At 61.7% G+C, this 10855-nt stretch overlaps 2 protein-coding genes across 4 annotated transcripts in view; one reads left to right on the forward strand and one right to left on the reverse strand.

Moving 5' to 3' along the window:
* The window catches only part of ACO2 (aconitase 2), a 49400-nt gene extending 45500 nt beyond the window's left edge, over positions 1-3900 (forward strand). For both annotated transcript variants that reach the window (XM_055143190.1, XM_004610541.3), the window contains exons 8-18: positions 365-456; positions 986-1091; positions 1302-1459; positions 1547-1620; positions 1803-1914; positions 2165-2287; positions 2412-2567; positions 2759-2950; positions 3033-3165; positions 3249-3370; positions 3491-3900. In XM_055143190.1, coding sequence (XP_054999165.1) covers positions 365-456; positions 986-1091; positions 1302-1459; positions 1547-1620; positions 1803-1914; positions 2165-2287; positions 2412-2567; positions 2759-2950; positions 3033-3165; positions 3249-3370; positions 3491-3625 — 1403 coding nt within the window. In that variant the 3' untranslated portion in view covers positions 3626-3900. The remainder of the gene's footprint in view (positions 1-364; positions 457-985; positions 1092-1301; positions 1460-1546; positions 1621-1802; positions 1915-2164; positions 2288-2411; positions 2568-2758; positions 2951-3032; positions 3166-3248; positions 3371-3490) is intronic.
* Positions 3901-4193: 293 nt separating this feature from the next.
* On the reverse strand, positions 4194-7827 carry POLR3H (RNA polymerase III subunit H). Of its 2 annotated transcripts, XM_004610542.2 has the most exons (6): positions 7420-7815; positions 6607-6703; positions 6201-6287; positions 5854-5917; positions 4701-4899; positions 4194-4340 (listed from the first exon to the last, which is right to left on the reverse strand). In XM_004610542.2, the coding sequence occupies exons 1-6, from the start codon at positions 7528-7530 to the stop codon at positions 4287-4289; spliced, it is 612 nt and encodes a 203-aa protein (XP_004610599.1). In that variant the 5' UTR covers positions 7531-7815; the 3' UTR covers positions 4194-4286. The 2 variants fall into 2 exon arrangements, with proteins under 2 accessions (XP_004610599.1, XP_004610600.1); XM_004610543.2 differs by lacking the exon at positions 6201-6287 and having other exon boundaries at positions 7420-7827.
* Between the last annotated feature and the right edge of the window lie 3028 nt (positions 7828-10855).

Genomic DNA, 10855 nt, shown 5'->3' on the forward strand with positions numbered 1-10855 from the left:
GTGAGCCCCTTCCTGAGAGCACAAGGCCCTTGAGGCAGCCAGTGTCCTGTGCTGTTGGCTTTGGCCCTGTTTGTCCAGTCAGTGCCCAGAGCCTGGCATCTGTTTGGGGCTGGAGCAATAGCACAGCAGGGAGGATGCTTCCCTTGCACGTAGGTGACCCCAGTTTGATCCCCAGCACCCCATCTGGTCCACGATCCCTGTCAGGAGTGACCCCGAGTGCAGAGCCAGGAGTAAGCCCTGAGCACTGCCAGGAGCAGCCCCCAACACACATGAGCAGCCCAGCGCTGGGCAGGCTCCGGGCGTCTGGTGCGGGTGCTGGGGAAAGCCTGGGTCTGCTTCATGGGTCTCCGTCCCCCGTGTGCAGACATCGCCAATCTAGCCGACGAGTATAAGGAGCACCTGGTGCCTGACCCCGGCTGCCAGTACGACCAGCTGATCGAAATCAACCTCAACGAGGTGAGGAAAGGAAGCGATCGGGGCTCTCAGGATCAGCGGGACCGCCCAGGGAGGCTCCGGGCTCTGTCCCTGCCCAGGGGGGCGGCAGCAGGATGGCTGGAAGGGGAGACGGGAGGCACCCACGGCCCGGGACTCGAGCTGCTCCTTTGGGCTCCACCTTGCCATGCAAGAAGCGGAAGTTGTGCCCTGCAGTTTGCTTGTCAGGAGTCGGGCGGGCCCAGGCCCCGGCTGCCGTATGCGAGAGCCTGCTCACCCGACGGGGCGGCCTGGCGAGAGCAGCGGAGTAGCGGCCGCTTCAGGTCCACCGCCTAAGCGGAGGGACCCCGGCAAGTCACTCCCAGGCCCCCGGGCCCTGGGAATCAGTGCAGCGACAGGGACCCAGCACTTCACTAAGTGCTTTCATTTGTCAGCACTTTTTTGTCGTGGGAAGCATTTGGTCCAGTAGGGGATAATGCCCCGGGGCCTGCCCCTGGCTGGGGGCCTCTCTGCCCTCTGGAACCTCTGTCCCCTCTCTCTGCTTTCCGTCCAGCTGAAACCGCACATCAACGGGCCCTTCACCCCTGACCTGGCCCACCCCGTGGCCGACGTGGGCAAGGTGGCAGAGAAGGAAGGCTGGCCCCTGGACATCCGGGTGGGTGAGTGCTTCCGCGCCCACTGGAAGGAACACAGACTGGAAGTGCAGACGCCTGTCCCAGCGCACCCCGGCTCTCAGGGTCTGGTCCCTCTCTGACCCAGACTGGCCATGCCATCACTCCTGGTCCCCCCCGGTGGCGGGGTGATGCCCTTTCCTAGCGGGCCAGCTGTGGGCCCCCTGGCCTGAGCCGCCCCACCCCCTCCTGGCCCAGGTCTGATCGGCAGCTGCACCAACTCCAGCTACGAGGACATGGGGCGCTCAGCAGCGGTGGCCAAGCAGGCCCTGGCCCACGGGCTCAAGTGCAAGTCCCAGTTCACCATCACGCCGGGCTCTGAGCAGATCCGGGCCACCATCGAGCGGGACGGCTATGTGAGTGCCTGTGCGGCAGGACTTCGGGGCAGGGCCGCCTCCCCAGTAGCCGGCGACCCCCTCTGACGCCCCGTGTCGCCCTCACAGGCGCAGATCCTGAGGGATGTGGGCGGCGTCGTCCTGGCCAACGCCTGTGGCCCCTGCATCGGCCAGTGGGACAGGTAAGAGGGTTTGAGGACAGCCTTGGTGGCCGGGTGGGACTGGCCTTGATGAGCCCCAGGCAGCTCTGGGGACACTGGCAGGAGAGGACGCATCGGGGACGGGCAACGGGGTCACCCCAGGCCGGGCTTGTACCACGGGCCCACCTGGCCTCCCCCTGACCCTGTGCCCTGTCCACCGGTAGGAAGGACATCAAGAAGGGGGAGAAGAACACCATCGTCACCTCCTACAACAGGAACTTCACCGGCCGCAATGACGCCAACCCTGAGACCCACGCCTTCGTCACCTCCCCCGAGGTAAGGCCCTTTGCACAGCCGCCTGCTGGTGCTGTACTCGCAGGCGCAGTGCTCCCCACTCGGGGCACAGACTGTCCTGTGGCACCCAACAGCTCGCTCTGGGTCTTTCCAGTGAGTGACAACCAGGCGACATGGTGGGCCTCTCCGCCTCCCTGCTCTGAGCACTGGGAGCTTCGCAGGTGCCTTCCCCACTGGGGGGAACCAGGGCCTTTCTTGGGGCTGACCGGCCCTCTGGTCACTCCTCTTCCAGATTGTCACAGCCCTGGCCATTGCTGGCACCCTCAAGTTTAACCCAGAAACCGACTTCCTGACGGGCAAGGACGGCAAGAAGTTCAAGCTGGAGGCGCCAGATGCAGACGAGCTGCCCCGGGCGGTGAGGGGCCCTGGGGGGACCGTGGGCGGGACTGAGCAGCGCCCCGGCCAGCCGCCCTGCGGTGCGGGCCCGTGCGTGCGGCCACCAAGGCCTCCGTGCCCAACACAGCCGCTTCCCACTGCAGGATTTCGACCCTGGCCAGGACACCTACCAGCACCCCCCCAAGGACAGCAGCGGGCAGCGGGTGGACGTGAGCCCCACCAGCCAGCGCCTGCAGCTCCTGGAGCCCTTCGACAAGTGGGACGGCAAAGACCTGGAGGACCTGCAGATCCTCATCAAGGTGGGCGCGGGCACGGGGCGCACAGGGTCACGCTGGGCCCCGGGAACTAGGGCAGTGCTGCTCAGGTTGTGCTCCCACAAGCAGCCCGTGCCCAGCCCTTGGACGGTGACTGGCTCGGCTGCATGGCCAGCCCCCAGGCCACACGGCTAAGGGTCCCTCCCTTTGTTCCCCTCCCTGGTTCGGCTCGCCAGGTCAAAGGGAAATGCACCACTGACCACATCTCTGCGGCCGGGCCCTGGCTCAAGTTCCGAGGCCACCTGGACAACATCTCCAACAACCTGCTCATCGGCGCCATCAACATCGAGAACGGCAAGGCCAACTCAGTGCGCAACGCCATCACGCAGGAGTTCGGCCCCGTCCCTGATACTGCCCGTTACTACAAGGTGGGTCCCAGCGGCGGGTCTGCGGGGAGCCTGTGGGGCCTGAGCGCCGAGCCCCAGAGCCTCACCCGTGCCGGCCCCGCAGAAACAAGGCATCCGATGGGTGGTGGTCGGAGATGAAAACTACGGCGAGGGCTCGAGCCGGGAGCACGCGGCGCTGGAGCCGCGCCACCTGGGCGGCCGGGCCATCATCACCAAGAGCTTCGCCCGGATCCACGGTGAGCTGCAGCCCGGCCTCCCCCAGGCCCCCCGGCGGCTCCCAGAGGCCCCCGGGCTGTGAACTGCCCCCTCTGCCTTCCAGAAACCAACCTCAAGAAGCAGGGTCTGCTGCCCCTCACCTTCGCTGACCCCGCCGACTACAACAAGATCCACCCCGTGGACAAGCTGACCATCCAGGGCCTCAAGGACTTCGCTCCCGGCAAGGTGAGGGGCCGGGGGGCACCTTCGTCCCAGTGGGGGGGGGACCCTAACGGCTCAGGGGGCAACGGCCCCCACGCCCCGCGGGGTGAGGCCGGCTCAGTTCTCAGCCCCTGCGCCCTCCAGCCCCTGCAGTGCATCATCAAGCACCCCAACGGGACACAGGAGACCATCCTGCTCAACCACACCTTCAATGAGACCCAGATCGAGTGGTTCCGCGCAGGCAGCGCGCTCAACAGGATGAAGGAGCTGCAGCAGTAAGGGCGGCCCGGCCCGCTCTCAGCCAGGCGTCCTGCGCTCCGCCCCAGCCACGGGGCGGCCCACGGTCGGGGGTTCCGAGAAGAACAAGAACGCGGCAGCCCCGCCCACCGACTCGGTTCCAGTCTTCAGCAGCTCCACGTGCAACTATTTATTTTTGATGACAAGACCCCCACATTTCTCGAGTTCTCTCCTGCCTGATCATTTCACTCAGGGCCGAAGGACTTTAGAGACCCCTTCGCCCTTGCAAGGAAAATAAGAATCAAACATCCACTGACTGCCATGTCTGTGCCGTGTGTGCCTCGCCTGGGGTGCGGGGAGGCAGCCACAACGGGGTAGCAGGCACGCTCCTCTCCCTGGCCATCGAGTCAGCCCCCAAGCCTGAACGTGGAACTCTGACAGGCTGGCCCCCCGCTGTCGCCCCCTCACCTCCGGGAGCTGCCCAGCCCGACAAAGCTCCGCCTTTTGGGGGGTGGGTTTTCTCCACAGATGCTTGGGGTGAGGGGAGTCCCACTGCCCAGCTGGAGTGACCCCATGTCCTTAGACGCGATGGTGGCCGCGGAGACAGAGGTGGTGCCACAGGCACTGGTGTCCTTGTTTATTAAATGTGCTTTCAGAGGCAGTCCGGGGGGCAGGCGGGGGGCGCCCGTGGCCTGGCCAGCTGCTAACTGCTCGTCCACCAGGAGAGAAGGCCCAGGCCTGGCTCACTAATGGACGCCTGTGAGGGGCGAGAAGCAGCGTGGCTCAGCTGTGGGCAGGGGCCAGCTGGACACACAGCAGAGGGGCCTCCCTGGGGTGCCCAGCCAGCTTGCCTCCAGGACATGCAGGAGACCCTGAGCCCCCTGGGTGTCTAACAAGCATCTGCCCCAGATGCATGACTGGGCCCCCCATTATCCCAGACCACCCAAAGCAGGTCCCTAAAATCCCGCTTCATCCTGCGTCCCTGCCTGCTCCAGCCCCAGTGGTTTCCCGTCTACTGGGGGGCTCCCCGGGCCCACGTGGGGCTCACACCCTAGTCTCCTGGGGAAAAGGGGTGTCGAGGAGGAACCCCGTCAGCAGCACGGCTCTCGGGTCTTACCAGCAGGGTGTAAGGGGCCTCCTTCTTCAGCTCCTCGCTGGACGCGGCGGCCTCAGCCGAGCTGGGCCCTGTGGGAGACGTGTCCACAAAGCTCTCGTCCACCACCCGGAAGCGGATCTCCTCGCCAGTGTCCATGTACAGGTCGTGCGCGCCCTCCTCCGTCTCATACTCCCACACCCACACCTGCTCCGCCTCATCACTGGGCGCCCAGGGTCAAGGAAACGGGTGGGCAAAGGAGAGGCGCGGGCTCCTGCCCGGCACGGCTCGCGCCACACACCACAGGCGCAGTCACAGAAAAAGCAGGGCCGGCGGCAGCGTGGGCCGGTAGGCAGGCTGGGGACTCCACGTCACTGCCACATTCACACGTGGATGTGCAAGAAAACACACCACCCCCGCCGTATTTTCACACGTCCTCACAACACACAAGCCCACATACCACCAACATCACATACAACCCCCCCACAATACACATACCACACAAACATCACATACCACACATGTACCCCCCACCATATGCAGTGCCCCCCCACCCCCCAGGACCCCCTTAAGGGAAGGAATGGCCATACCCCAGCTCCTGGAGCCTGTTCCCTGTGGGGTCCGCTCACATGTCCCCTCCAGCCTCACCCCACCCAAGGTGACAGGAAGTCCGTCAGCCCTGAGCCAAAGCTGTTACCAAGCTCTGGGCACTGTCCCCCCCCCCGAAGGACACGCCTGGGTCTGGGGGGTGGGGGAGAGGAAGTGAGCACCAGGTTTCCTGACGAGTCCTGGGATCACAGGCCCATCCCCACTGTGGGAAGCAGCTCCCCCCAGGACGCCCCTGGAATCCTCCCTCTCCTCTGCAGAGCACTGTGGGGACGGGGACGACAGGACGGGTCTCTCCCAGGGAGGACCCTGGGAAACAGGCCACCCCAGGGCAGCAGGCCCTGTGACTAATCCCGCAGATCAGCCAATGCTGCCACCTGGAAGGCCCAGGCAGTGACTGGGTGAAGTGACTGGCACGGCTCTCCCCCATCGGGTGCCAGCCACAGGGTCCAGCTGGCCAGCGGCAGGAGCGCGGGCGTCAGACCCCAGGCTCTCAGGGCGGCCCAGGACTCAGGAACCTTCCTGGGCGAGCCTGGTGTCCCCGCAGGCCCACAGAACCTCAGGAGGATACAACTTGGCCGGCTGCTGCAGCGACTCTGGCGGGATGAGAATGTCGTCGAAGAAGCCGAGAGAGACTGCAGAGTGGGGGTGACCACGGGTGACCACACGAGCGCCCTCGGCGGCCCAGCCCTCACCCAGGGGCCGCCCTGCCCCCAGCCTGGGGCAGACCCTGCACCTGCCATAACCCGCCGAGGCCTGGAGTCTCGAAGGTGGTGGCCCTTGGACCAAAGCTGGAGCTGAGTGTTCCCCTCATTTACAAGCTCCTCCCACGTGGGCACTTCCCTTTCTCTGACCCTCAGCTGGTGTCCGGTCATACACAGAGACCAAGGACACACCCCCGGACCCCAACCCTCCTACCGTGCACGCCCTCCGGGCTGCAGCCTTTGATCTTCCCGATGAGGACCTCATCCAAGAAAGGGTGGAAAACCACGTAGCGGAAGTGCACTGGGTGGGCGGCAGACGGGAGGGCAGGTGAGGGGCTGCCCCGGCTCCTGCATGGGGGCCCCGTCCCCAGGAGAGGCCTGGAGCCAGGGCTGCCCACAGTTTGAGCCCCGGTCCCAGGCCATCGGGTGACCCCCAGGCACCTCCCTCTTCGTCCAAAAGACGGGAAGCAGCAGGAGAAGCAAGTGGGGCCTGAGATGTCCCGGTGTTCCGGGGCTGCCCCAGCTGCTTCCCACTACCCGCCTTAACGGGGCCCCAATTGCGAGGGGCCCCCAGAGGACTGTGCCCGTCCCCCCACCGAGCCCAGGGAGCAGGCACCCACCTTTGGTGTGCGAGGCGCCATCGCCTGGGAACACATAGGCGTCCTCCAGCTTGGTGATGTCGAACAGGCAGATGCACAGCCCCACGTTGTAGACGACCTGGGCGGCCCGACAGGCCTGTCACCCCCAACCCTCCTCGCTCGGCAGCCCCCCACCCCTGGGCTGTCTCCGGAGGCCCATCTACACTGCAGAACAAGGGGCACATCTTGGGAGAGAAAGGGACTTCAGGGAACCAGATGGACCCACCAGAGCGACCACCAAGTGGAAATCAGAGCTCAGGGCTGTAAGAAGACAGAATGGCTGGCCCCGTGGGGGGTGGGGGGGCACAGCCACAGAGAGTGGGACTAGAGCCTGGCCCCAGCCCGCACTGCAGACGTCCGTCCTAGACCCTCTAAGTACCAGGAAGCCCCAGAGTGGGCTTCAGCCACCTGGCTAGGGCGCTGTAGCCTCTCATGGGTGACCCCAAGTGGAGAGCACTTCTACCATTTCAGACCTACCTTTTATTTATTTTGGGGGGTAAGGGGAAGGGGCGTCCCTGGCAGTGCTGGGGACACCAGGATTGCCCTGGGGGCGCCCGGAAGCCCTGCATAAGGGACAGAACTGGGGTCCCAGCACTTCCTCATCGGCACCTCTGGCCCAAACCAAGTTCCTTTTGGTTCCCCCAAATTCACCGTGACGCCGCCCTCCAGGCAAGGGGCTTGGAACTGAGTTCGGAGCCCCTAAGCTCCTCGCCCACGGCCAAGGTCTGGCAGGTCCAAGGCCACGCGGCGGGCAGTGCCGGGTGCCAGGGCCGCCCGCGCCCCCACGGCCGGTACCTTATTCGCCAACTTCTTGTTCAGCTCCTCGGCGATGGAGTCATTGAGTTTCCTCTCAAACTGCCACGGGGGGATCCGCACCGTGTCCACCATCTCCACCAGGACGAACATCCTGCAGCGGATTCTGGGACCTGCGCTAACTGGGGGTCACAAGCGCGGAGCCCCGCCACGCCCGACACTCAGGCCGCCAGTGGCAGGGCGCGGGAGGGCCTGGAGAGCCCGGCGCGGAGCATGCTCCGCCACTGCCGAGGGCGAGGAGGAAGGCTCGGCCCGCGGGGGGTGCGCGCCGCGGCCGCGCGAGTCCGCGCCGCCCGGCCACGAGCCCCACGCGCCGCTACCGACCGCTCCGCGGCGCTTCCGCGACTCCAAATCCCGTCGCTTCCGGAGAACCGGCCAATAGGAAGCCGTCCTCGCCCTGGAGGGGCGGGGCTCCCTACGGCTCCTGCGCGGGGGCGGGGCGTGAGGGGCGGGGTTTCATGGGGCAGGATATCCTTCTGCCGCCCAATCAGATCTGTCATTCCTCCGAACGCGTTTTCTGGTTGCTAGGCGACCTCCCTGCCATCCCAGCCCGGTGCTCCTGGCCTGTGCTGTCCTCTGCCGTCCTCGTCCCCTTCACTGCAGCGGGAGTGGTTGCGCAACAACGCAAACACATGCGGTGTGGGTTCAAGCTCCGCCTTGCATGCGGCTGTCGCTGCCCCAACCCGGGTTCGAAACTGGCAGCGCGTATGAGCACCACCAGGAGTCATTTCTGAACTCAGAGCCTGGAGTAGCGCCCTAAACACTGCTGAGTCTGGCACAAAATTCTGAATAAATTAATAAAAAATAAATGAAAGTTCTTCTCGGGTGTTCGAACATTGTATGAGGGAAACACAAGCACGAAAATGTGTAAATCTGTAACTGTACCCTCACTCATTATTAATTTAAAAAAATAAATAAATTTAATAAATTTTTTTTTAAAAAGGGGCCGGAGCGATAGCACAGCGGGTAGGGCGTTTGCCTTGCACGCGGCCGACCCGGGTTCTATCCCCGGCATCCCATATGGTCCCCCAAGCACTTCCAGGAGTAATTCCTGAGTGCAAAGCGAGGAGTAACCCCTGAGCATCGCTGGGTGTGACCCCAAAAAGCAAAAATAAATAAATAAATAAATAAATAAAAAGTTCTCTCCAGGGCCGAGAGAATAGCATATGCTTTGTAGGCCAGCGGCCTGGGTTTCATCCCTTATATGTGCTTGGTCCCCTGACCCCCCGAGCACTGAACACCCAAGTACGCCCACTCAAGGTCAGCTCAGAGTAGAGAGAAGAGCCTGATGCTGTCACGAACTTACTTGTATTTCAGCTGAGAAGCGGAGGGGGCATGGAGCGAAGGAGAGAGAGGTGGAGAGAGGGAGAGACAGACTATGTGTTTCTGGGGATTAAATTCAGGGCTTTGTACTCTATCCCAAGCCTTATTTCAGCTGATTTCTAAGGAAAAATGAAGACTGATGAGACTGACAATCAATATAAAAATAATACTTAGGAGCTGGAGCGTTAGTACAGCTTTGCATGTATCCAACTGGGGCTCAATTCCCATGTGGTTCCCTGAGCACTGCCAGGAGTAATTCCTGAGCACAGAGCCAGGAGTAAGCCCTGAGCATCAACCAGGTGTGACCCAAAAAACAAAAAAAAATCACTGTATCACTGTCATCCCGTTGTTCATTGATTTACTCGAACGGGCGCCAGTAACATCTCCATTCGTCCCAGCCTTGAGATTTTAGCAGCCTCTCCTTACTCGTCTTTCCCAGCGATTGGAGGTTTCTTACAGGGTCAGGGGAATGAGACCTGTTATTGTTACTGTTTTTGGCATATTGAATACACCACAGGGAGCTTGCCAGGCTCTGTTTTTTTTGGGTGTTTTTTTTTTTAATTTTAGTTCTCACCAAAAAGCAAAAGCAAAAAAAAATATTGCTCAGGTCAGAGCCACAGTATAATGAGTCGGGCACTTGCCTTGCACACAGCCAACCCAGGTTCAATGCCCAGCATGCATATGGTCGCCATATGCCCACCAGGAACAACCCTAAGCACAGAGTCAATTATCAGCTCGGAGCACTGTTGGGTATGGTCCCAAAACAAAACAAAACAAAAATTGCTCAATGAAGAACACATACAGGATGAGCTAATATGGGGCTGAAGAGATAGTGTGGTAGGTAGGGCACCTGCCTTGAACACAGCTGAGCCGGATTCAATCTCCAGCAACACATATGTACCCCCTACGCCCCACCCACCCACCCACAAGCCCCAGGAAGAGTGATCCCTAAACACAGAGCCAGGGATAATCCCTGAGCACCACTGGGTGTGTCCCCTCCACTAAAAAAAAAAAAAAAAAATGTCAACCTACAGACACTTCAGCTAACTTCCCTTTCCCTTTACTATTTTTCCATTTATATTAAAAAAGTTTAGGGGCCGGAGCAATAGCACAGCGGGTAGGGCGTTTGCCTTGCACGCGGCTGACCCGGGTTCGATCCCCGGCATCCCATATGGTCCCCCAAGCACTTCCAGGAGTAATTCCTGAGTGCAAAGCCAGGAGTAACCCCTGAGCATCACTGGGTGTGACCCAAAAAGCAAAAAAAAAAAAGTTTACCCCCTCTGGAATGGGACTCATTCTGTAAGGTCTTAGCAGAGGCTTGAGGCAGAAGAGTCTCAATCTCCACAGAAGGAGGGATTCGCTGTGTTTGCAGCTTTAGGCTGAATGCTTCTGGCAGCAATTCTTGCCCATGAGCATCAACCAGGTGTGACCCAAAAAGCAAAAAATAATAATAATTTTTACCCCCACTACCGTGGTGTAAGGGAAAAGCTATCATAATCATTCATTGTTTTCCTTACATCACTTATTGCATGAGCTTTTTGCCTCTAGAGACCTTAAGTAAGGGGACTACCAGACTGAGTGGCAGAGCCAGGGCTAGGACTGGGCTGTGCCACCCAGGCACTGGTCCATAGAAGGCTACAACAGGCAAGTGACACAGTGACACATCTATAGAGGATGGAAAGGGACCGGGGTGGACGCCAAAGGCAGGGAGGAAGTAGCCTGCAGAAGAGGAGGCCTGGGCAAGGCTAGTCTCCACAGAGAGCGGCTGGACAGAGGCCAGAGGCCTGGTGGGGGGGCGGGGAGGTCTTAGCCATAGGGTCCCCCTGGGGAGGAATATGGGCGGAGCCCAAGCTCCAGGATTCCCACCAGTGGCTGGGAACTTTCAGGAGGTGGGAAACTGGAGGAGGGCCAGACTTCTTTGGGGGGAGGGGTGGGGAGCACGGGGCCGGCATTAGAGTCCACCCCGGTGGGTTCCCAGGCGCCCGGGACGGCATTCAGCTCCCAGACGGCAGCGGGCATTGGTTGGCACGGCTGGCTTTGCCCCTGGGTAAGCCGGGCACCAGGCCCCTTTCCTGCGGTCCACAGAGGATGGCAG

Source organism: Sorex araneus, chromosome 6 (genome assembly GCF_027595985.1).
Source record: "Sorex araneus isolate mSorAra2 chromosome 6, mSorAra2.pri, whole genome shotgun sequence".
NCBI classification, from domain to species: Eukaryota; Metazoa; Chordata; class Mammalia; order Eulipotyphla; family Soricidae; genus Sorex; species Sorex araneus.

Bases quoted from the DNA above. Each gene is read 5' to 3' on its own strand.
- POLR3H (XM_004610542.2), bottom strand. From the start codon at position 7,530: ATGTTCGTCCTGGTGGAGATGGTGGACACGGTGCGGATCCCCCCGTGG. The intron at 6,288-6,606 runs GTGGGTGCCTGC...CCGCCCACCCAG, and splicing joins TGGCGCCTCGCACACCAAAG to TGCACTTCCGCTACGTGGTT. The intron at 4,900-5,853 runs GTATCCTCCTGA...CTGGGCGCCCAG, and splicing joins CTGCAGCAGCCGGCCAAGTT to TGATGAGGCGGAGCAGGTGT.